A 26,841-nucleotide genomic window follows, 5' to 3' on the forward strand; every position below is an offset into this window, starting at 1 on the left:
TCCAAGAAACAACAGTCGGATGCAAGAATGCTTGCCCAATATTGACATCGAAACACAACTCAAATATCCTACAAACACATTTTTGCGCTAGGAAATTTAGATAATGACACAGCAGTCGTTTCTTTCAAGAAACGGCCGCAGGCTTTCAGCATGACATGTGAGAAACATTTCAAGACAAGACAAAAATACCCCATTTTCATGAGTTCTAATTTTGCTCGTAACGAGAAAAATGAAGAGATGAGCATGAGGAACACGCCGTGCTTGTGGGGTACTTCTAGAAGAAACCTTGTTACTGCGTTTCTTTAATGGGTTGTGCAAGCAGCACTTTTAACAGCATGTTGTCAAAGACTGCTTTCTTTAAATGCGTGCAACACACCAAACTGTTTGTTTTTCTCTCGTTAAGGGCAGATAATACCTGCGCAGTTTCAGCGGTACAGACGACGCACTACATAGTGATTGATGCTGCGATAGGGATTATGACGAGTATTTGGCCTGTTTTCCTTTCACGCAACGTGTTGCGGGCGGGGATAATCTGCAGTGCGTCGTCTGTCCTGCTGAAGTTACATACGTGAGCGCCAGGCCTTGTTACCTCCTAGCTAGCATACTTTCCCCTCACCTGACAGTACCCGAATGTTTTCATTTCTGTCCCCATCTAAAGATAAATCTTCTTCTCCATATAAAACAACGTCAGCCACCAAGACGACACACATCTACACAAAGAAACAAACGAATCTATTTCTGAAAACACAGCCTGTCCAAGTAATGTACTCATGCATCCAACACCACAACACACACACACACACACACACACACACACACACACACACACACACACACACACACACACACACACTGACATAAACACACACACACGCACACACACACACACACACACACACACACACACACACACACACACACATACACACACACACACAATCTGGTAAAAGGACAACGATGAAAGGCCGTTTTAATCCGATACAAAAGCAGCAAGCAACAGAACTTACCTGGATCCAGATGGATAGAGCAGTTGGCAGACACGATCGTAAGATTAAAGAGCCTGTCTCGTCGCATTAGGGTTTTCACGCCATCGGTAACGATACCCAAGTCGCTTCGATCAATGTAGAAATGGTACATCAACACTTCCTGACCGTCACTGGAACTGCGGGAAAAGCGGGTCAAGATGAGCATAGCGTAAATAGGCCAAGGGTAAAGAAGCGTGTGGAAATTAGGTCAAGGCCAGTAGCAAAAATAGGCCAAGGTTAGAAGTGTGTGGAAATTAGGTCAAGGCCAGTAGCAAAAATAGGCCAAGGGTAAAGAAGTGTGTGGAAATTAGGTCATGGCCAACATGATAATTAGGGCGAGGGTTCAAAAAGTGGTTCAAGGTAAACCCACTCGTACACAATAAGTATTAAGAACAAAGGTTAAACATTGTGGCTCACTACGAATCTAAATTACAGCTATGTTCACTTTCACTGAGTCAGCATAGGAGGCATTCTGTCATTCTCTTCGCTTTAAACAAAGAATTGTAATTTCGTGACATGTACACATGTGATATTTGCATCCGTTCTTAATATTTTGTTTGTTTGTTTGTTTGCTTAACGCCCAGTCCACAACGAAGGGTGATATCAGGGCGGTGCTGCTTTGACATTTAACGTGCGCCACACACAAGACAGAAGTCGCAGCACAGGCTTCATGTCTCACCCAGTCACATTATTCTGACACAGGACCAACCAGTCCTAGCACTAACCCCATATTGCCAGACGCCAGGCGGAGCAGCCACTAGATTGCCAATTTTAAAGTCTTAGGTATGACCCGGCCGGGGTTCGAACCCACGACCTCCCGCTCACTGGGCGGACGCCTTACCACTAGGCCACCGTGTTGCATCCGTTCTTAATATCATGCTTTTGTAAGCGGATCCTTTCACTTCCTAACTGTACATTTACTATAACAAATAAATTAAAAAAATGAATAGAGAGGTATATATACATAAGTATACCTCCTTCCAGAATCACTAGGCAAACAAGACTAAGACTGTGCTTACTTGACTCCATCAAACTGGAACTCTTCCGCTGTTCTCACTCCAGATATCTGCAGTATGACCAATGCCTGAAACAAAGCAATGAAATCAGACCTCGTGATCAGGGAGATAGACAGCAACCAAACAACAACAAGAGCAGCAGCAACAACAACGCCTAAACTCTCACACACACACACACACACACACACACACACACACACACACACACACACACACACACACACACACACACACACACACACGCACGCACACACGCACGCACACACACGCATATCAGGTGCCATTTGACCATCACACTTTCATACCGAAGAAGTAGCTCGCTCCTCATTCCATTCAGCTGGACGATTGACCAGTGGGACACTCACGGACACGCGGAACATCTCTGAAACAAACGGAAAACACGATAAAACCACAGGTCATCAGAGTAATGGTACAATATGCTGTTATGTGCGTGCCATACCCGCGTTCCCCCAAAAAGCATCCCAGTAAGTTATCAGATTTATATACAAATTGCTTGGTTATGCATATAATTTAGTCTAATGTTTTTGGTAAACGTATAATGGAAATTCTGTCTCTCTTAAATTAAACGAAATAAATCAGGTAGAGTATTGAATACTTGAGAGTAAAAGAGAGATAGAGAGAGAGCGAGAGAGAGAGAATGATAAACAAGTCGCGTAAGGCGAAAATACAACATTTAGTCAAGCTGTCGAACTCACAGAATGAAACTGAACGCAATGCAATTTTTCAGCAAGACCGTATACTCGTAGCATCGTCAGTCCACCGCTCGTGGCAAAGGCAGTGACATTGACAAGAAGAGCGGGGTAGTAGTTGCGCTGAGAAGGATAGCACGCTTTTCTGTACATCTCTTCGTTTTAACTTTCTGAGCGTGTTTTTAATCCAAACATATCATATCTATATGTTTTTGGAATCAGGAACCGACAAGGAATAAAATGAAAGTGATTTTAAATTGATTTCGAAAATTTAATTTTGATCATAGTTTTTATATTTTTAATTTTCAGAGCTTGTTTTTAATCTAAATATAACATATTTATATGTTTTTGGAATCAGAAAATGATGAAGAATAAGATGAACGTAAATGTGAATCGTTTTATAAACAAATTATTCTTTTACAATTTTCAGATTTTTAATGACCAAAGTCATTAATTAATTTTTAAACCACCAAGCTGAAATGCAATACCGAAGTCCGGCCTTTGTCGAAGATTGCTTGGCCAAAATTTCAATCAATTTGATTGAAAAATGAGGGTGTGACAGTGCCGCCTCAACTTTTACAAAAAGCCGGATATGACGTCATCAAAGGTATTTATCGAAAAAAAGAAAAAAACGTCCGAAGATATCATTCCCAGGAACTCTCATGTAAAATTTCATAAAGATAGGTCCAGTAGTTTGGTCTGAATCGCTCTACACACACACGCACAGACACACACACATACACCACGACCCTCGTCTCGATTCCCCCTCTATGTTAAAACATTTAGTCAAAACTTGACTAAATGTAAAAAGAGAGAGAAAGTGACAGAGAGAGACGGACAGAACGACAAACCGACAGACAGACAGACACACACACACACACACACACACGCAGACGACAGACGGACAGACAGACAGACAGAGAGACATGCAGGTAGACAGACAGATAGTTAGTGCTACAAAGACATTAGTGTATAAATCTGACCTCGTTCTATGCAGGTGACATTGTCGGTGTCCAGTTTGAAGCCATCAGGACAGTCACAGTACAAAACACCTTCGTAGTTTCTCGTACAGTGGTCACTACAGCCCAGGCGTTTACATTCTGAAAAACACATTATCACAAAGTTTCAGAAATTGTACAAAATAGCACATCAATTCCTAACCGTGTGTGAGGATATCCAACAACTGGCAAGTGGCATAATCATATTAATTGCAGATACTTTTGGCAGGGATATTACATAACTGGCAAGTGGCATATTAATTGTTAATTGTTTTATGTAGGTTGTACATTCAATTGTTCTATTCTGTATATGTTCTTTTGTAAAGGGCCTAGAGCCATAGGTTAGGCACTTAAAAATTTCCAGTTATTATTATCATATTGATTGTATACTGTTTGCAGGACAATAAACAACCGACAAATGCCATAGCAAGTGAATACCTTTTACAGGGGTATATGTACATATATAACAAGTGGAAAGTAAACAGAAGAACAGCAAGAAGAAGGTGTTAACCCCTTTCCCTGCACTCAGAGGGATGGCGTAATCACCAATAATAATTATGATAAAGCCAACCTTAACCTAACGATCGATCCATACCTGCCATTTGTAGGTTCTCTCTCTCTCTCTCTCTCTCTCTCTCTCTCTCTCTCTCTCTCTCTCTCTCTCTCTCTCTCTCTCTCTCTCTCTCTCTCTCTCTCTCTCTCTCTCTCGTTGTATTGCTTATGCCACAACCCTCGAAAAATAAAATTTGATTTGATTTGATTTGATTTCTCTCTCGCTCTCTCTCTCGCTCTCTCTCTCGCTCTCTCTCTCGCTATCTCTCTCGCTATCTCTCTCTCTCTCTCTCTCTCTCTCTCTCTCTCTCTCTCTCTCTCTCTCTCTCTCTCTCTAGCTCTCCCTCTTTGTCTCTCTTTCTCAGTATGTTTGCCCCCCCCCCCATCGCATCCCCTCCTACTCTCACACACATACACACCAACACAAAACCCACATAGCATTACATAAGGGAAGAAGAATTCATATTATTAAAAATAAGGTCAACACGACGTTTGCCAGTGGTGATTTGTGAAAGTCAGCAAAGTATACACAATGTAATAATACCAACACCATCACCCCGTCCCCCCTCGCCTCTTTCCAAGATCCCCACCCTCCAAAAAATACAACTGATATAATAAAATAAATAGTTGAAAAATAATGCTAAGATATTAGATGGACAAGACACTCACCTACGGGTAACGCATCACAGAAGGGGACTTTGTAAATGTCCAGGTATTTATACTTTCTTCATGTTTCGATTTAATGCTCCCTGCACCATTCTACTAACCAAAGCCGATCTTTCCCATGTTAATAAGCCCCAGTCTTAGAACAACAGTATCATTATGTAATCTTAACACGAGGGATTGGTCATTTCTGAAACAAAGACACCTTCCTTTGTGTGTAAACGATCGTGTAAGTCACCAAAGATCTGACCAGGCGTCTACATGTGATAAGACCATTCCTCCAATTAAACACGTAGCAACAAATGAACATCCTGATGGCATTCTGTGGTGAGTTGGAAATTGCTAATGAACTAATTGCTAAAATAAAAAAATAAAATATTCTAATAAACCATGCTTTGTGGGTTTATTTTAACACATTTTCCAATTCAATGGAGCACCTCATCCGTAAAATAAATTATGCAAAACAATGCACTCACGCAGAAATAGTTCTTTTAATAAATCAGAATTTTCATAGTGCATTGGTTTTTTTATGTGCTTTTCAACACAAAACGGTGCGCAAACTTTACACCTGAAGCACACGGAATAAATTGGACGTGATTCAAAGGCGTAAAAGTAACAGAAAAAAAACCGTCAATCTTGTCTGAAGGACATGCAAAGCCAAAAATAGATAGACAGTCCTTACACCGACAGAATATAACCGATCTTCATAGTCACAGTTGACAGAGTTGAGCTCTACGTTCGTATAAAACGCTACCGCCACCCCTAAAATATTTGTTACTTTGTTATCGTCTGTCAGTCTAAGTTTTCTCGTTTCAAATAGCTGCAGATAAATCACTCTTTTAGGAATATGAACAGCTGGAATGTTTTCGTTCAACATCATCAACCAAAAAAAAACGCTCGCGCTGGACCCGAGTACTCTTCAGACTGGCTCGCTCCCCCAGTATGAAAGTTTTTGTCTTGTGCACGTTTAAGACCAAGTGATTGCTCTGTGTGAATTACAGGCATTCCCTTTGCTATATAAATACATTGCATGCGAGCCGAGGATGTGCGTGGTGACTGGCCTTTCTCTTTTATTTGATCACAGTGAAAAATATACTGCCGACCCTCTTCATAACTTAACAATATAAATGTTTGGAATGCCTGTGGTGTGAATGTTGGTTTCTGACCTCTATCTCTGGCCGATTCATAGATTCAACCTACAAACTGCGACCTCATCTGTGAGCAGATGGCCAAGCAATGCGTGACATCTTTTATTCTAAAGCCTTATGGCTCGTTTCGACAAGCATTAAACGGATGAAATTAACCACATGCAGTTTATTCTTCAGAAAAATGCACACAAAAAATGGGTTGGGTTCGGTGATTTGTACATAAACGTCTTCCTCACGATAGATTCGCTGATTTGTCTTATGAAGCCGTCATCAACACGAACACAATGATTGCAGAAGCAAACTCTGTACCTACACGACCGAGACACAAGACTGATTATTTCACAGCTGCAATGTGAATAGAGAACAAAGACGTTTTGGGTAAGCTTACTCACGTCACAGGCGGAAGGTATCGTTCACTGGACCACTACTTCCATAGAAAGACTACAAGGTTTGTCACTCAGCTTCGAGTCGTGCTCCACTAACTTGAGAAAAAAATTATGCACAAAATAATTGCCAATGTCAAGAACCTTTGTAACTTTACAAATGCCGTGATAAATGAATGTTCTAACTATCTGTACCTTTAATATTTAGCTGCCTGTCCGCTGCATGTTTTTAAACCGTATTTTGTGCGACCAAACGTGTCTGTCAACGGCATACCACTTAGACCCTGTGCGACTGATGATCGTCGTATGTCCGAGGAGATAGTAGTCCGATGCGATCATTGGTCGGATATCCGATGATTATTTTCATTGGTCGACTGAAATCGTCTGCATCGCTTCCGTTCACGGTTACTGTTATTCCGTTGTTATACCAAAACCTAAACTGAAACTCCCGTGGGTAGCTTCCCTTTGCTGCAATATTTACATATGTTTTAGACCAATGAGCACTGGTATGCATATTCGGTGCGGGATGCATGATTTCTTACCAACTACAGGGTAGCGGTTCGCAAACGAACATTCGTCCAAATGATGGTTAAAAACAACCTGCAGCGGACGGCAGCTGGAAATTAAAGGTACACACAGTTAAAACAATCATTCAACTGTATTTATTTGACCTCACACAGACTGTAGGAAGAGGCAAACCGTCTTGAACAAAAAAAATTGTCCGCAGGAAGCGACTCCAAGAACACAGACTACTCGAAGCTGAGTGACAAACCTTGTAGTCCTTCTATGAAAGTAGTGGTCCAGTGAACGATACCTTCCGCCTGTGCTCACGTAAGGTCTTCACTGACAAGCTAGGAACAGACGGAAAATTCCGAACAAAAGTAAATGACGTCAAAGTCTCTTTCGCTTTGCGTGTAACTTTGTCATGACGTCTTTTTATGACGACAGTATCCGCTGGCTGGCTGTTCTATCAGGCTGCCTGGCTGGCTGTTGCTCCGAGTGAATTCCTCCCACCGCCAAGTCGTTTTTGTGGTTTATTTCGCATTTAGGTCCCAGGTAACATTATGAAGTTTTAATACGATCAATCGGACCTATTATCAAGTTAGTGTATCAACTTTTGAACGAACTGCGCCCAGTAGTTTCCCAGCAATAAGCTGTTAAGTCGAGACAGACACATACACACGCACACACACACAGACACACAATTAAAGTCTGTTGAGCCCAAGTACTAGCGTACTCGGGGATAAACCAAGTTGCAGATGCAACGGCGACGTGTCTCTTTTTCTTTTCCAAAAAGAAAGCAAACAAAAAGAAAATGACGTAACAATGCGTTTGGTGACGTAATTTCATGTGATTCTTTATAACTTTGACCACGCACGTGTCAAGCGACAAATGATCTGAGATGCTGGGTGTGGTGCCTAAATGTGAGCGTCTATATTAGCGTTTGTCTACTCGCAAAGCATGCAACTGTCTTAGTCCTACGTTTCTTTCGCCTCAAGTGACGACTATCTGCCGAAAAGTGAAGCTGATTTTAAACGATCTTTTGACGGGTACAATTGGTTCTGTGACCATTTTGCACAACAGATGACGCCAGTGAAAGTGAACTGATATTAATCCAACACTTTCTATCCCAGCTATGTTGACCAAGTTTTTATTAGCCGAGACCAGCTGTGCTGCAGCAGGTCACTCAGAATTGTAGTAACTGTGTAGAAACTGTGTATCAACACGCTGGAATGCAGGCGTTAGATCGACGTTACAGGAAGCGACTCAAGCTAACAGTCTGAGCGGATATATCCGTACCTGGTCAGATAGAGCCATATAAGTGGGTACGGATATATCCGTACCTTGGAGACAATGAGTTAAACGATTACTTTCAAATGTCAAAAATCATGTGTTACTTCGATGGTAAACAGTCCTTTCTTCATTAGCAAGACATCTTTGATGAAGCAAGGACAGCTATCTGCCAGTACATAGCATCAGTTTCTTTGACAAATTAAAACACAGAATAAACGTAAATTGCGCTCTCATATTGTTCGTGTTTTCTGAGATAAAACTAATTTACGAACAGTTCGAATATTATATTTCTAATTTGAGTTACGGAACAACACCGAATAAAAATACAGCAGGTACGTAGAAACTGAGGAACTAAGAAACATTCCACGCTAAAACAAAACCAAGAACAACAACAACAACAACAACAACAAAAACAACAACAACAACAACAACATGTTCAAAACCTAAAAGCAGCAACGACACCTAGAAATAAGCATTGAGTACATCCTAAACAAAAGCTTTAAGTGCACCTGCAGTGAGCATTCACTGACCTAATCTTAAGCGCAAGCACATTTAAGCCTCAGGTAAGTATATATCTACAACGTACATCCAGAACCTAAAATCAAGCGACACAATTTGCTTAAGTAAAAGTAAGCATTAATGCGGTAGCAGAGGAACAGAACCGAAACAAGGCAGAGTGGATTAATAATTCTGCAAACCAAGTCTTGTTACAGAAACCAAGCCGATCGCAGAAAATCAGGTTAATCACGGAGACTGGTAATAACCTGCCACTTACCAGGTTCTTTATCCTCGTCAGAGCTCAGCCCTGTCCTATGCACTGTACAAGTTGATCAACACTATGGTATCAGAACTAGAATGACTTTATATCTAAATGGTCCATCCTTCCCCTGTGAGCCAACTTGTACAGTACTGTACAGAGTGACTCCCCACAAAATGCCACCCACACAATTACTAATAAATTCTACATGTGTTCAGCGATTGTCTTCATATTTGAAAGACTTGAAAGTCTTCCAACACTACCGAATATCGCCCGATTGTATTAGTTTTTGACACAAAAAAAACCACTTCTAGGAGGAGACAGTATCATTTTGAGGGTATTCTCAACCAGACTTGAGGGATACTCACTCATTCAGTGCATTTTCACAGAAAGTCCATCCCAGATATTTCACTTGAAAAGCTCTCATAGTGTACTAAAACGTCATGTGTGTCCTACGTCAGACAATACGAACAGAAACAGACAGACAGTAACGCAGACACAAGAAAAGAGACAGACAGACAGGCTTAAAAAGGCAGGCAGATAGGTAGGTAAAGTCTGTGATAGACAAGCAGTGTGTGAGAGACCGAAACAGACAGCTTGACAATGATACAGTGACAAATACGAACAGAGAGACAGACCGAGACGGAGAGATGGCCAGACACACAGGACAGTGGTACGGACACAAAAACAGACAAATACGCACAATACATTTATAAACAAAAAACCAAAAAAACGAACGAACTTGTATTCAGTGTCAAACACTGCTCAAAGCTTCCAAAGCCGAAGAGGTGAGGATATTGTGTGCGAGGAGAAATGTCAAATACAAGAGAATAAAGAAGAAATGGTCAACAGACTCACCAGTGTCCAAACTATCCTCCTTCTGCTCACACTTGGCTCCTGTGTATCCGGGTGGACACTCACACGTATTGACCATTGAACCGTAGAAGTATCTGGCGAAGAAAATAACACACAATAACAATTACACCACTTTATTGTCCATTAAAATGTTACATTAACATGGAACAGTTTCATAATAACAGTATTTTTGTTTGTTTGTTTGTTTGCTTAACGCCCAGCCGACCACGAAGGGCCATATCAGGGCGGTGCTGCTTTGACATATAACGTGCGCCACACACAAGACAGAAGTCGCAGCACAGGCTTCATTGTCTCACCCAGTCACATTATTCTGACACCGGACCAACCAGTCCTAGCACTAACCCCATAATGCCAGACGCCATGCGGAGCAGCCACTAGATTGCCAATTTTAAAGTCTTAGGTATGACCCGGCCGGGGTTCGAACCCACGACCTCCCGCTCACTGGGCGGACGCCTTACCACTAGGCCAACCGTGCCGGTTATAATAACAGTAATTATCTAAACAACTAAGTGACTGTGGTGAGATAAACAAAATTAAAAAACTGAAGAATTCTGTACTCACCGATACAAGGACAGCGCATTACAATACTAAATCGAATTTTCGCTTATGATAACACACATTCAACTCATAAATATGTGTATCATCACACATGCACATGTATCCATTGCCACTGCCACCCAGTCAGCTTTGCGCGACATTATGCAGGGATTGGCTTGGGTTTTGTCCGCTGTTGGTCCATTGACTGACTCGGCCATGAATCAACCAGTCATTTTGAAAATCAATCAGTCAACAACAAAAAATAAGCTTTTTTGCCGCCCCGGGACTGCCCATTGTGCATTACAGCAATTAGGAGAAACTTTTTTTTTCTCAGAAAATCGGTTCATTGACTGACTGAGACATTTATCTATCGGTCTTTTCCGAATTTACTCAGGAAAAAGACCGATGACCAACGCCCAAGCCATACCCTGCATTATGTCATAACATGATTTAACAATAGTGTAAGAAAGGTCAGAATTTTGGCGTGATTTTGAATTTGAATGTTGTTAGTACTACCTAAAAGGCACTCAACAGAGGGTCATTCCAAAAAACTGGGATCTTCAAGGGTTGTAAAAAAGAAATCTGTTTTTTTACTAACACATACACAAATCCTAAATCTCGTCAGTATAAACCAAATCTAAATTGATTGAAGAAATAATATAGACAGTTACCAGTCATAGATTTTTTTTTGTTTTGGAAAAAAATTGGTCGAAAATATCAGAATGTAGGTCAAAATTGAGTCCCGATTTGTGACATCAGTGATCGGGTTTTCCTTATCGATTGTTTTCATGAACAAAGATTGTGAAATATGATAAGAGACATGTTTTTATTATCTGTTAATAGAATATTAATTATGTTGTAAATTTAGAAAATGTATGTGTTTTATAATTTTTATAATATTAGCTGGACTTTGAAAACCAGTCTATCGTAACGTGTGGTTTCCAAATCTGCACTCAACGAACTATTCATTCAGCTCTTGCAACCTCGCGTAGGAATACATTGTTGTGACGTTATATCGTAAAGTGGGTATTTTTCCATCACAACACATGCACTGTTTTCTTGTTGTTTTTTCGGAAAGAGAAGTTTAGCAAGCATAAACTTTGTTTACACAAATCGCTTCCGGATTTGCTAGTTACGAAAGACTTGTAATCAAAGGCAAAATCTCACTGTAGAACGAGAAAAGACGAACTATTTTGTGTGTTTCACGTACACATTTTGATGCGGAAGGATACTAGAGTGTAGTTTGTAACTGCGAATGAGGAATTAGCCGCGTGTTTCAAGTGGTGGGCTTTCGGTTCTGGTTGTGTTCCTTTGTTACGAAAGACAACGCTTTCTGTTTAGCAGAACTTAACAGGCAAATACGGTAAGTTCTTTTGTGTTATGATTTCATTGATGCTTTATTTAGGATTACAGGCTAATTTTTAATGCCTTCAATGTCTAAATCTTCGCAAATTCACCATGTGAAGTTCTCCAATTGACTTCGAAAATGTCTCTTGTCCCGAGTCTTGGAATGTTGATTCACCCTTGACACTGATTTTCCTTTGAATTTGAACATGTAAACAACTTCTCTTGAAATTGCTTGCTACGAAATTATTGTTTGATGTTGAAATAAATTCGGAAAGCCATTTTTAGGATTGATGGGTGTCGTTTGCATTTTTTTTTAGCCGAAATTCTTTGCTCCTCCGTGTATCGTAACTGGAAACAAGGTCGCCATTTTAGTTTTTGACAACACGTTTTCTTGTTACGAAAGACTCCAGATTATGACCACTTTACGATTTTCTCACATTTAAAACGCTTAAGGAAAGGTCTGGCTGTTAAATGTGCAGTTTTGATGAAATAACTTGCATGGTTTTTTTAGCCCTGTCAATTGATATTCACTTGTTTTCAATGAGCGTTTCACCGGAAGTCTCGCGTAACTGGAAGACAATGTTTTCACTTCTTCTGTGCACTACTGGTTTCTGGTTACGATCATTTGACATTTCCTCAAAGTAACGTGCTGACTGTTTTAGCTAGTTGTATGACTTCTTCTTGTATTCACTAATTAATTTAAACATGCATATTTCCATTTCTAAATTTAAAAACATAATTTTTATTGAAAATATTGAACTGACTGTCTTGCCTAACTGGAAGACAATGTTTTCACTTCTGTGCACTACTGGGTCGTGGGCCAATGGACCACGAAAACTCTCAAACCAGCCAATGGCCGCATAATCAACCAGCAAGCACCTGACGACACTGATGAGCCCCACCCTGCCCACCCTGATGAGCCCCACCCTGATGAGCCCCACCCCGATGAGCCCCACCCTGATGAGCCCCACCCCGATGAGCCCCACCCTGATGAGCCCCACCCTGCCCACATTGATGAGCCCCACACTAAAGCCCCTCCATCCGTTGGAGATTTCTGCTTGGTGGCTGTTGGGGGGAGAAACCGCACAGTGCGTTTTTATGCGAAGGTGACCGAGGTTGACGGCGAAGAGCTGAAAGTGACTTACCTGGACAAGGAAAAGGGAAATGAGAAAAACTACACTTGGGCGGACTCTGCATGGATCACTGCTAATGACATTGTGAAGACAGTTCCAGCACCAACCTTGCTCCCAGGTCGTGGAATTTCATTTCGCTTTGACTAGTTTTCCAAATAAAATTCCACGGCCTTGGAGCAAGGGTGGTGCTGGTAAAGCTATACCAGATGCTTTCGGATCTGAATGTAAATGTAAAAAAAAACCCTATTGAATAGAAAGTATGCTAGTTTAAAATTGGAGTGTAACTTATCAGAAGGTAGCTGTTAGAGAATCGATTCTTTGTTTTTGGTTTCCATGTTACGATAGACATACTTTTTTTTAAAGACATAGTATAAAAGGCTATATTTGCTTCTCCCTCTTTTTTAATTGACCTGGGTTCTTCTATTCAAAGAATCATATTATTATGCAACATGATTGTGTTCTCTTGTGATTCATTATACTGAGAGAAAAACTTAAAGAAAAAAGTTTTCTATGTCAAATAAGTAAAGATTCAAGGTCATGATAATGTACTCAGATGTATATACATGTATGTTGTATTTTCACTTATTTCAGTTTGTTTGCTGTTATTTTGTCAATGTTAAAAAGAATAAAGTAATTTTGGCAATTTGAAACAGTCATTTTGTTGTTAATTCATTGTCATTTGGTTTCCATGTTACAATAGACATTTTGCTGACGACACAAATTCAACTGCCTCCCATGTGGGCATCAAGCTGTAACTTATCTTCAAACTAGAATTTTATTGTCACTCATACACTCCTCTTCCATATGCAATGCAAGAATTTTTTATTTACAACACTTTTTTTTTCTTCTCTGTTGTCCCACATTTTGTGCCAGCTTTTTGGAATGACCCCAGAACGAAGAGCGTCGATTTGAAGTATTTAAAATATGTTTGTCTGTAAACGATTATGACTTGAACATTTCATAAGAATGTTAGGACATTCACTTATAAGGACAACAAAACACATAGACCACATAACACGCAATATATACAAACAAGCACTGCTATTATATATTATTACCACTAAAGGAAACACTAATAAATTATTATGAACAGGAATTCGGAAAAAGCCAAGATCTTAAAAGGGGGAAGGAAAATCTTAACTTAAATCAGGAGTATAAAAAGGTGTGTTCAACGAAACAGTAGTCCACATGTTAGTGCAAGAAGCATAAAATTGTAGAGAATTCCATTTTAATTAAGATTTGTTCAGATTTCTGTTAAACCTAAAGAAGCCACGACAGAACTCCTGCTTTTGATCTCTCATTTCAACGGCATTATACGAATGCACTTTACATGAATTTCACGGAAATTCACTAAGACAAAAATCCAAATCAGTAGCGTTCATCTGATATGCGACTTCCAGTAATTGTTTCGCTTGTGATCAGCAGAATGGAGCTATTTCCTAGTTTGACAGCATGCGCCATTTCGCAGGTTGGACACATCTGTTTCCTTTTAAACTTACGAGAGAAACGTTTCCTCACATCAAAGAGACAGAAAAGCTCGCAGGCTAAAATGTATCACGTTGTTTGATAAGTAGGAGAACAAACAAGTCGCGTAAGGCGAAATTACTACATTTAGTCAAGCTGTGGAACTCACAGAATGAAACTGAACGCACTGCATTTTTTCACAATGACCGTAGTCCGCCGCTTGTGCAAAACGGAGTGAAACTGACGAGCCTGTTCAGCGCGGCAGTGGTTTCGCTGTGGTGCATAGCACGCTTTTCTGTACCTCTCTTCGTTTTAACTTTCTAAGCGTGTTTTTAATCCAAACATATCATATCTATATGTTTTTGGAATCAGGAACCGACAAGGAATAAGATGAAATTGTTTTTAAATCAATTTCGGAAATTAATTTTAATCATAATTTTTATATTTTTAATTTTCAGAGCTTGTTTTTAATCCAAATATAACATATTTATATGTTTTTGGAATTAGGAAATGATGTAGAATAAGATGAACGTAAATTTGGATCGTTTTATATTAAAAAAAAAATATTACAATTTTCAGATTTTTAATGACCAAAGTCATTCATTAATTTTTAAGCCACCAAGCTGAAATGCAATACCTTCTTCTTCTTCTTCTTCTTCTGCGTTCGTGGGCTGAAACTCCCACGTACACTCGTGTTTTATTGCACGAGTGGAATTTTACGTGTATGACCGTTTTTTACCCCGCCATACGCCGTTTTCGGAGGAAGCATGCTGGGTATTTTCGTGTTTCTATAACCCACCGAACTCTGACATGGATTACAGGATCTTTTTCGTGCGCACTTGGTCTTGTGCTTGCGTGTACACACGGGGGTGTTCGGACACCGAGGAGAGTCTGCACACAAAGTTGACTCTGAGAAATAAATCTCTCACCGAACGTGGGGACGAACTCACGCTGACAGCGGCCAACTGGATACAAATCCAGCGCGCTACCGACTGAGCTACATCCCCGCCCAAATGCGATACCGAAGTCCGGCCTTCGTCAAAGATTGCTTTACAAAAATTTCAATCAATTTGATTGAAAAATGAGGGTGTGACAGTGCCGCCTCAACTTTTACAAAAAGCCGGATATGACGTCATCAAAAGTATTTATCGAAAACATGAAAAAAACCGTCCGGGGATATCATTCCCAGGAACTCTCATGTCAAATTTCAGAAAGATCGGTCCAGTAGTTTGGTCTGAATCGCTCTACACACACACACACACGCACACACAGACAGACAGACACACACACATACACCACGACCCTCGTCTCGATTCCCCCTCTATGTTAAAACCTTTAGTCAAAACTTGACTAAATGTAAAAAGGTATATCAACAACTAAAAGACAAGCAAGCTTATCTTTTTTTTCTTTTTCTGTCTCGCTTGTTTCCGTTTTTATGAATGTATGATGAACCGCATTGTTTTTCAGCAGGTAGAACTTTCATAATGTCCATTGTTTGCTTGTGTTGTTCTTATTGGGGGAAAACAAACCCCAAAAAACCCAACCTGACGTAGAAAAAATAGAAAGATAAACAAGTCGCATAAGGCGAAAATACAACATTTAGTCAAGTAGCTGTCGAACTCACAGAATGAAACTGAACGCAATGCAACGCAGCAAAACCGTATAATACTCGTAGCATCGTCAGTCCACCGCTCATGGCAAAGGCAGTGAAATTGACAAGAAGAGCGGGGTAGTAGTTGCGCTGAGAAGGATAGCACGTTTTTCTGTACCTCTCTTCGTTTTAACTTTCTGAGCGTGTTTTTTAATCCAAACATATCATATCTATATGTTTTTGGAATCAGGAACCGACAAGGAATAAGATGAATGTTTTTAAATTGATTTCGAAAATTTAATTTTGATAATAATTTTTATATTTTTAATTTTCAGAGCTTGTTTTTAATCCAAATATAACATATTTATATGTTTTTTGGAATCAGAAAATGATGGAGAATAAGATGAACGTAAATTTGGATCGTGTTATAAAAAAAATATTTTTTTTACAATTTTTAGATTTTTAATGACCAAAGTCATTAATTAATTTTTAAGCCACCAAGCTGAAATGCAATACCGAAGTCCGGGCTTCTTCGGAAATTATTTGACCAAAATTTCAACCAATTTGGTTGAAAAATGAGAGCGTGACAGTGCCGCCTCAACTTTCACGAAAAGCCGGATATGACGTCATCAAAGACATTTATCAAAAAAATGAAAAAAACGTTTGAGGATATCATACCCAGGAACTCTCATGTCAAATTTCATAAAGATCGGTCCAGTAGTTTAGTCTGAATCGCTCTACACACACACACAGACAGACAGACAGACAGACAGACACACATACACCACGACCCTCGTCTCGATTCCCCCCTCTACGTTAAAACATTTAGTCAAAACTTGACTAAATGTAAAAAGGGAAAAAAAGAAAAAAAGCGGAGTGTATTCTCACTTTCTGCGTGTTTTTGTATTCCATCTCTACTACGCTTCTGAAAAGTGCAGATTTTCTATTTATAAAAGGCACAAGTTACAGGTAAATGCATTTCCATATGTGACAATTTAAAAAAAAACATTGGGGGGGGGGAGCGGGATGACTATGACCGCATAGATTTATGAGCTGAAGAAAATATGTCGGTTGAAACGTTTATGACATATTTCAAGTGAGTTCAGATATCATTGGGTGATTAGGTGCTTGCGACCTTGGACAATAGTTGTTATTACTTCTTTTTACATTTTCATTTGGGGATACTAAAACATATATATTTGAAAAGTGTCTCGCTAAACTGTAAGGCATTTTATGTTCTTGTCGCAAATTATGCCAGACAATGACTGGCAAAACCTCTACAGTATAATCAAAATAGGAATACGAGCTGAAAAAAAAAGAAAGCTTTTTGTATTACATGGCACCAGATACTTGGGGACACACACACACACACACACACACACACACACACACACACACACACACACACACACACACACACACACACACACACACATATACACCGTGCACACACACAGAGAGACACACACACACACACATACACACACACGCACACACATGGAGTGACACACAGCCACGCACGAATGATAACCACTTATAGGAGTCATTTAACCTTGAATGAAGGTGACCGAATTCCGTTCCTGGTGCAAACAATGTATATGTTACACTTTTCACTGTTTTTAGGGACAACATGTCAACAATAGCGTGCAGAAAATCGCATAACACGGTGTCTGTTTCAGAAGAAAACAGTATTGTTAGGAGAGTTTGGGAACAATAAAGCGCAGTTTCGTCTCCGTCAAATCTGATATGAGGAAAATGCTCGTTCTTGCCCCATGTCACGGCGTCCTATTCTCTTGTTTTCGAAGACACTCCCATTCACGGAGCTTCTAAATACCCAATTTGCATATGTGCAAATGTCATTTATACTAACGTACGCGCGCGCACACACACACACACACACAGACACATACACACACACACACACACACACACATACACACACACACACACACATACACACACCCACACACACACACACACACACACACAGACACACACACATACAGAGACACATACACACACACACACATACACACACACACACACACACACACACACAACCACACATATGTGTGCATAGAGTTAAAAGACAGTCAGACAGACAGAGACAAGAGACTGACCAGCACACAGGGAGACAGAGCTAGAAACAGACACGTGCGACGAACATCAAGAACAAGAACAAGAATAAGAACAAGAACAAGAAGAAGAAGAACAAGAACAAGAACAAGAACAAGAAGAACAAGAACAAGAACAAGAAGAACAAGAACAAGAAGAACAAGAACAAGAAGAAGAAGAAGAAGAACAACAACAACAACAACAACCATTCATCTTACTCACCTGCACCGTCCCTGGTTGAGACACATATTGATGCCTTTATCGGGGTCACAAAACGGGCCGTACTGACATTCCTTGCCGAAGAACTGGGGGAAGCAGTCACATCGGTACGTCGAAAAATCCGCCGAGGCTAAACAGTGACCCAGAAAGGAGCAATCATTCACAGAACAGGTATCCTGCCTCACTTGATCGCCTCGATCGACAATCGCGTAGGTGATGTTGAAGCCGTAGACATCCTCGAGATACTCCTCCACGCGCAGGTGGATGTTGCTCATGTGATGAAGGACGAAGTCGAGGACGAGGAAGGGCTTGTAGGCCACCACGGTGCGGATGTGATCGCGGAAGTCGATCTGCCCCAGCGGCTTCCTGCCATCGTACGTGACGGAGTTGACGTACTGTTCGTACTCCGTGAGGTGAAACGACCCGCGGAGGAAGTACTGGGTGAAGTAGAGCACGATCTTCTTTTCAGGGGGAGCCTGGATGATCCAGCGGCAGTTGATGGGCACGGGGAAGCGATGGGGGAATTGTGGAGACTGAATGACGCCTTGGTGCTCTTTTACGAAGCCTCCGCATTCCTTATACACATCCGCGTGGGCCCCAGGAAGAATTGAAGCCAGGACCACCACCAAGGCGAGTGCTGGATGCATCTTTATATTCAATAAGCGTCGTCTTTTCTTGTGTTGCTTAGGAACCATCTCCTAAAGGTACTCGGTGGCTGAGCTAACGAATTTTCTAACTAAAGAGCATGCTCGGAATGTGCTTGTCGTTGGCGTCACAGCCATTCCGTTGTAACCATTTCATTTTAGTTTGGAAATGGCTGATCTTTGAGAAGGTTTAAGAAAATAAACGGAAAAATGCTGTAATACCCGCTGATAGAAATCACAAATCCTCGCAAAGTCCTGATTGCAGGAAGACCTTTTTGAGATATGCGGAGATACCAGGGAGCACTTTTTCATTTAATCTGGCTCACAGAGAAAAAATATTGCTTCCTATCGGAGCAAACACGCACTTCTAATGTCTCAATATGCTTAGGTTATGCAATTAAAAACGACACAAAGCAATAATAATACAGACACTTTGCGAACAAAATCGCTATTTTCATAAACAAAATACACCACTGACCTTTGTTACAGAGGTATCGTTTTACTGCTATCTTAACACTGAGCTCATAGACTGCTTACAAGCTTACATGCTGAAGTTTCAAGTCATGATTTTTAGACATTTTGGACTAAATCCAGGGTGCTGTCAAGTTGAAGAAACATATTGCTCTTGGTGTAGATCCAACCCTCTTTTTAAGACAAGGGCAGTATTTACAGGGCTTGCTGAAAATGATCTACCGTGCCAAAATAACATGGTGTACTCAAATTGTGCTTTTAATAAATTGTGTGAGTAATAAACCTTGAACCTTGTTCGTCTGGAGACTCTTTTCGCTGGCAGATAAGAGATTGCTAAGATTAAGTGAATACCTTTCGTCCGCAACAGAGCATCACTGAGCAATCAATGTTATGTGTATCTGTTGTTGTTGTTTGTGTTGTTTTTGTCGCTGATGTTGATGTTTCTGCTACCACTGCTGTTGCTGTTGTAAAGGCTTACAGTTTGGGGATAACTGTACGATATCAGCACAACTAGTAACCAGGTAAAACAAGGCGTTAGTGAAGCAACCACCTGCGTGCAAATGCTCGCAAATCACAGATAGATCTCCTTTGGATACCTAGATGAAGTGAAAATGGAGAAGAATAATCGCACGACACAGATTTCTTCATCGCATTTTTAACACAAGAGGAAGTGGTGTGATAATTATGAGCAATGCAAAATTGGTAGATGTAGTCTTTTTCTCAGTGGACACAGCAAACTATCACCCGTGGAAGTGCTCTCAGAACACACACAGTTGACCGGATCACCAACAGAAGAGCTAGATTATCACCAGTCGAAAAAGTTGTCTCTTGCAACCGGATGTGGACACTTAACACTAGTAGAAGTAAAGATTCGTCACCGGCAGAAGGAAACACTTGTAATCGGTAGAATTAGACACTTGTCAACTAGACAGGTAGACGCTTGTCATCTGAAAAAATAGACTCTTGTCATGGGCAGAAGTAAGCACTTGTCATCGGCAGAAGCAAATACTTGTTATCGTTAGAAGTAGACACTTGTTATCGGTAGAAGTAGACACAGATAATAAAATACTTGTTACCAGGAGAAGAACAAACTTGTTCACAAGTAAGAGGCACTCGTCATCAGTAGGAGTAGCCAGATGTCGCTCGAGACAGGAAAGATTCACCGCCACGAGGGCGCTTTTTTCCGCAAGTAGTACTGGTGACTCATTTGAGAAGGACGTCGAGGAAAGATGTGGTCGTCAGGCGATGCGAAGAAGATTTAGTTTCCTCCGCCCATCGCCCCAAACAAGGCAGGAGTGTACATGTACACGAAAAAACACGGAAATGCGTTGTTTATTCAACTTCAGTTACTCAAAATAATAAAATAATTGTTGGTGGTTTTCTGCTTGATGACGTCTAGTCACACTCTGGGGTTGTTGTCCACAAGACTGTTGCAGTGTGTTGCAGTGTGTCGCAGTATGTCGCAATGACGGTGTGGTTATCATCTGAAACAATGAAACACAGCTCATAATATAAGATCGATATACACAGTAAAACATGATGAACCTATAAATTATGCAGCAGCTTGCTTGCTTTTATGACCATTCATGCACGCGAGTTTTTTATGAATCATTCTAATAAACATAGGGAGTTACTTAACATTATCATAAGTATTATTAAACGTGAACAGTGTAATTAACATGCATACACTTGTAATGGTTTGATGATCAGGGATACCTGATGCTTCTTTGTGGGTATATTCTGCTTATACGGTTGATTAATGGGATGATTATGAGGCGTTTTACACTTCTATTTCTGTTTTATTTTATTTTTGTATCCTGATGGATCGTTTATTCTGCAGCGTCATGTGGTCGGCCTAATGACCCAGTTTGAAAACAGTTTTCTATTATTCTCTCTCTCTCTCTCTCTCTCTCTCTCTCTCTCTCTCTCTCTCTCTCTCTCTCTCTCTCTCTCTCTCTCTCTCTCTCTCTCTCTCTATGGTGGGGGGCTGGTGCAAGGATACCGGCTGTGTGCATCAAATTTTACCTATGTCCGAGGTAGAATGCATTAGCACCAAACACATTTTAGTTTTTAACAGCCTGTAACTCCAGCCAGCGCTATCTGCTGCCCTCAATATGGAGTGCTAAACGTTATCGACAAAACAAGACAATAATATTGCAGGGTGGTCCAAAAAAAGCGCCCTATTTACACCCCCGGTATAGGGGTGTGTATAGGTTTCGCTCGATGTGTTTGTTTGTTTGTTTGTTTGTTTGTTTGTGTTCGCATATAGATCTCAAGAATGAACGGACCGATCGTCACCAAACTTGGTGAACAGGTTCTATACATTCATGAGACGGTCCTTACAAAAATTGAGACCAGTCAAACACACGGTTAGGGAGTTATTGGTGGATTAAGATTATACAAGGACTTATAGAGGGACATCTTCATGGTCAAAGGGAAATAACCATTCTCACTCAGTCACTGCCACCAACTGAGAAGGTTATTTCCCTTTGACGGGGGTGTTTTTCCTACCTCGTAGGAATTTCTTGTTTCTTTTTGATCTAATTTATGACTGCGGAGAGAGATTTAGAAAATGTGTTCACTCTTCGTTAAAGAACTGCTGCAACACGAACGTTGAAATTGTCCATGACTCCGATCATGTCAGCGGGTATGCGCCTGATTTTCCTTCTGATGTTGTCCTTTAGAGCTGCCAGGGTCTGGGGATTGTTGCCGTATATACTGTCCTTGAGGTACCCCCACAGAAAGTAGTCGGATGGGTTGAGACCAGGGGAGTAGGGTGGCCAAAGGAATTCGTTCGTTAGGGTGGCAAATTTTAACGTTCGTGTTGCAGCAGTTCTTCGACGAAGAGAAGCATGGATAGAGCATATTATCAACTACTGAGGACAGACCAGTTTGTACCAAATTTGCAAGACATACTCTCCCGTCATTCTGCTATTGTTTGGTGGAAATATTTTCTAAATCTCTCTTCGCAGTCAAAAATGAGATCAAATAGAAAATAGGGCGCTTTTTTTGGACCACCCTGTATATTTAACAGTTCAAACCCGATGCTCACATGACTAAAATAGAGAGATAGAGTGCATATGGTTCAAGTCCAGTTTCTTGCAGTTGAATGTAGGCAAAACAAAAGAAATGATTTTTGGAGGAAAGAGTGATAATTGTGGTCCCCAAAAAGTGAGAATAAGCGACAAGGAAGTTGAACTTGTGGAAACCTTCAAATATCTTGGGGTTTCAATTGACAATAAGCTGACTTTTAGTGATCATGTTCATGCTGTTTATAAGAAAGCTCAGCAGCGACTTTTTCTTCTCAGGAAGCTTAAATATGTCAATGTCAATCAAAGTGTTATGGAGCTTGTGTATCGCAGTTTGATTGAAAGCATACTGACTTTTAACATTGTGACATGGTATGGTACCACAAATGTTAAAAACAAAGCTAAACTCCACCGCATTGTTGCGACGGCTAGCAAGCTTGTTGGGCAACCCCAACGACAGCTGACCAGTCTCTACGAAGCTGCCATTAAGCGGAAAGCTCTCAAAATTGTCCGTGATCCGATCCATCCTCTCAACCCCTGTTTCAAAATTTTCCCTTCAGGTAAACGTTATAAGGTCCCTTTGGCACGCAAAAACCAGTTTATAAAGTCATTCCTGCCTTCTGCAGTCACCATTTTAAATTCTTCTCGCATCACGTAGAGGCTGGTCGGCTGGGAAAAAAACAAACAATGTAATGTGTACATGTGAAGGTGTGTGTGAAATATTTGTAATGTGATTACTCTGCTGTGAAACCCAACTCCTGTGATATGAGAGGGTAAATTCACATAGTGCAATATCATATTTGATTGTATCCCTTTTATGTTTTATGTTTTATGTGTGTCGTCCTATACAATTGTTGTTATAATCGTTTACAGGCAGGCAGGGTGTGCCGAAGAAAAATTTCCATTTTTATGTAATATTTTAATGGACAATAAAGTGCTGTTATTGTTATTGTTATTGTTATATCTTATTCTAAGCGAGTAAAATGCACTGTTCTTCTCCATGAAAACACTTGACTCAACATTACATATTTGATCACATACTAAAAATCAACGTGCTATCTGCTTCCTATGCAGAATGGTTTGTGATTTAAAAAGAAATTCATTTAATAAAAAAATAAAAAAGCCACCAGTGTCTGTTAAGCCAATAAACAATTCTTAAAAAAAAAATCTCACTCTGAACTAGGATCCCGCAGTGGGGCACTGCGGTTATGAAATTAAAGGCCCCTCCTGTTTTTGGAACCGCAGGAGCTTTCTAGTTTGCTGTTAGGTAGATTTTTGGTTCCTCTTTCCTGTCATGCTCTCTTTTTCTTCATGAATTCTTTTCTTTTTTCTGCCTTCTTGCTCATTCACCTGTATTTTTTCCAAAAATCTCTTCTCTTGCCGCTTGTCTCGCGATTCATGTATAGTTTAATCTGTTAGTGTTCTGATGTAAGTCCAGCAGTAGATAGGTTAAGCCTATTTTAACATACTGGAAACTGGTAATCTTCCAGTAGGTATTAATTTAGTTTTACTAAAGCCTGCTGGGACACAAGTAATGGATTAGTGCATTTGTAAACAGGAATCGCTTGACAAGTGGCACCCTTCATCCCCCCCTTCCTCGTCCTGATATGGCTCTGCGTAGTCGGCTGGACGTTAAGCAACAAATAAACAAACAAACAAACAAATCTGAACTAGGAGCACCGAGGCTGTTGAATTTGGGGTATATACTCACATATATATATAGTCTTTCACTCTATCTCTCACTCGCACACACACACACACACACACACACACACACACACACACACACACACACGTGACACACACACAAACACACACACACGTGACACACACACAAACACAAACACACGTGACACACACACGCACACACACACACATACATACACACACACACATATACACACTCACACACACACGCACACACACACACACACACACACACATTCCCCCCTCACCCACACACACACATATGCACTCTATCTCCCTATTTTAGTCATGTGAGCATAGGGTTTGTATATATATGCCTTTTTCTCATTCCGTTGCTTTGTCATGTTTTTGAGTTTTGAGTATTGTTTGCATGGAGTTCCGTATTAATTTTGCTTGTATGGCTTTGCTTGTATGACTTTGTTTTGTCTTTACCCTGTTTGCTTGGTCTTGCGTGCTTGGAGTGTGTTAAGCTTTTGTGTTTGCTTGCATGGAGTATGCTGAGTATGCTATGTTATGTAGATTGTGGGTCTTGTTCATTGTGTATGGTTTTATTATTAGTTATGTTAATTCTAGTTATTGTAAAGCGCATTGAGCATATATATGATTATGCGCTATAGCATATGTCCATTATTTTTATTATTATTACACACTACATCTCAAGGTTACAACCTCAGCGAGGTAATACATCACCAAAACGAAAACATGGGGGCGGGACTAGAATGCACGAATGAAAATGAATGACAGTGCAGTCGTATGAAATACGGCGACCGGAATATGACGAGCCAGACAGTTTCACATGGCGAAAGCAGTTTAATGATGGTGAGTGATGGGTGACGAGCAAAAAAAAGTGCAGTTGTGCTTCTGCTGCAACGAGAAAAACAGGTCGCGTAAGGCGAAATTACTACATTTAGTCAAGCTGTGGAACTCACAGAATGAAACTGAACGTAGTCCGCCGCTAGTGCAAAAGGCGGTGAAAGTGACGAGCCTGTTTGGCGCGGTAGCGATTGCGCTGTGCTTTACTGTACCTCTCTTCGTTTTAACTTTCTGAGCGTGTTTTTAATCCAAACATATCATATCTATATGTTTTTGTAATCAGGAACCGACAAGGAATAAGATGAAATAGTTTTTAAAACGATTTCGGAAATTGAATTTTGATCATAATTTTTATATTTTTAATTTTCAGAGCTTGTTTTTAATCCAAATATAACATATGTATATGTTTTTGGAATCAGAAAATGACGCAGAATAAGATGAAATTGTTTTTGGATCGTTTAATAAAAAAATAATTTTAATTACAAGTTTCCGATTTTTAATGACCAAACTCACTCATTAGTTTTTAAACCACCAAGCTGAAATACAATAACAAATCCCGGCCTTCGTCGAAGATTGCTTTGCCAAAATTTCAATCAATTTAATTGAAAAATGAGGGTGTGACAGTGCCGCCTCAACTTTTACAAAAAGCCGGATATGACGTCATCAAAGGTATTTATCGAAAAAATGAAAACAATGTCCGGGGATATCATACCCAGAAACTCTCATGTCAAATTTCATAAAGATCGACCCAGTAGTTTAGTCTGAATCGCTCTACACACACACACAGACACACACACACACACTCCACAATCCGCACAGGCACACACACACACACACACTGACACACACACACACACATACACACATACACACACACACACACATACACCACGACCCTCGTCTCGATTCCCCCCTCTATGTTCAAACGTTTAGCTAAAACTTGACTAAATGTAAAACAAGTCGCGTAAGGCGAAAATACAACATTTAGTCAAGCTGTCGAACTCACAGAATGAAACTGAACGCAATGCAATTTTTCAGCAAGACCGTATACTCGTAGCATCGTCAGTCCACCGCTCGTGACAAAGGCAGTGAAAATGACAAGAAGAGCGGGGTAGTAGTTGCGCTGAGAAGGATAGCACGCTTTTCTGTACCTTTCTTCGTTTTAAATTTTTGAGCGTGTTTTTAATCCAAACATATCATATCTATATGTTTTTGGAACAGGAACCGACAAGGAATAAGATGAAAGTGTTTTTAAATCGATTTCGGAAATTTGATTTTGATAATAATTTTTATATGTTTAATTTTCAGACCTTGTTTTTAATCCAAATATAACATATGTATATGTTTTTGGAATCAGAAAATGATGAAGAATAAGATAATTTTAATTACAATTTTCCGATTTTTAATGACCAAAGTCATTAATTAATTTTTAAGCCACCAAGCTGAAATGCAATACCAAACCCCGGCCTTGGTCGAAGATTGCTTGGCCAAAATTTCAATCAATTTGATTGAAAAATGAGGGTGTGACAGTGCCGCCTCAACTTTTACAAAAAGCCGGATATGACGTCATCAAAGACATTTATCAAAATAATGAAAAAATCTTCCGGGGATGTCATACCCAGGAACTCCCATGTCAAATTTCATAAAGATCGGTCCTGTAGTTTCCTCTCAATCGCTCTACACACACACACACACACACACCCTCGTCCCGATTCCCCCCTCTACGTTAAAACATTTAGTCAAAACTTGACTAAATGTAAAAAGAACAAGAAGAGCAAGAATATAATGCGCCATAAAAAAGTGTTATCTAGTCTGGTGTTAGTAAGCATCCGTTCAAGCATTAACTTCT

The 26,841-nt window shown here is 40.2% G+C and overlaps 1 protein-coding gene across 1 annotated transcript in view; it reads right to left on the bottom strand.

Annotated features, from left to right (window-relative positions):
- The window catches only part of LOC138967428 (uncharacterized), a gene marked incomplete at its 3' end in the record, with an annotated part of 112,139 nt that overhangs the window by 46,480 nt on the left and 38,818 nt on the right, over positions 1-26,841 (bottom strand). Inside the window, 7 exon segments of the mRNA XM_070339978.1 lie at positions 1,008-1,162; positions 2,045-2,109; positions 2,347-2,423; positions 3,735-3,851; positions 9,065-9,106; positions 9,905-9,996; positions 18,332-20,927. Coding sequence (XP_070196079.1) covers positions 1,008-1,162; positions 2,045-2,109; positions 2,347-2,423; positions 3,735-3,851; positions 9,065-9,106; positions 9,905-9,996; positions 18,332-19,023 — 1,240 coding nt within the window.

The sequence above is a fragment of the Littorina saxatilis genome, linkage group LG5, assembly GCF_037325665.1.
Source record: "Littorina saxatilis isolate snail1 linkage group LG5, US_GU_Lsax_2.0, whole genome shotgun sequence".
NCBI classification, from domain to species: domain Eukaryota; kingdom Metazoa; phylum Mollusca; class Gastropoda; order Littorinimorpha; family Littorinidae; genus Littorina; species Littorina saxatilis.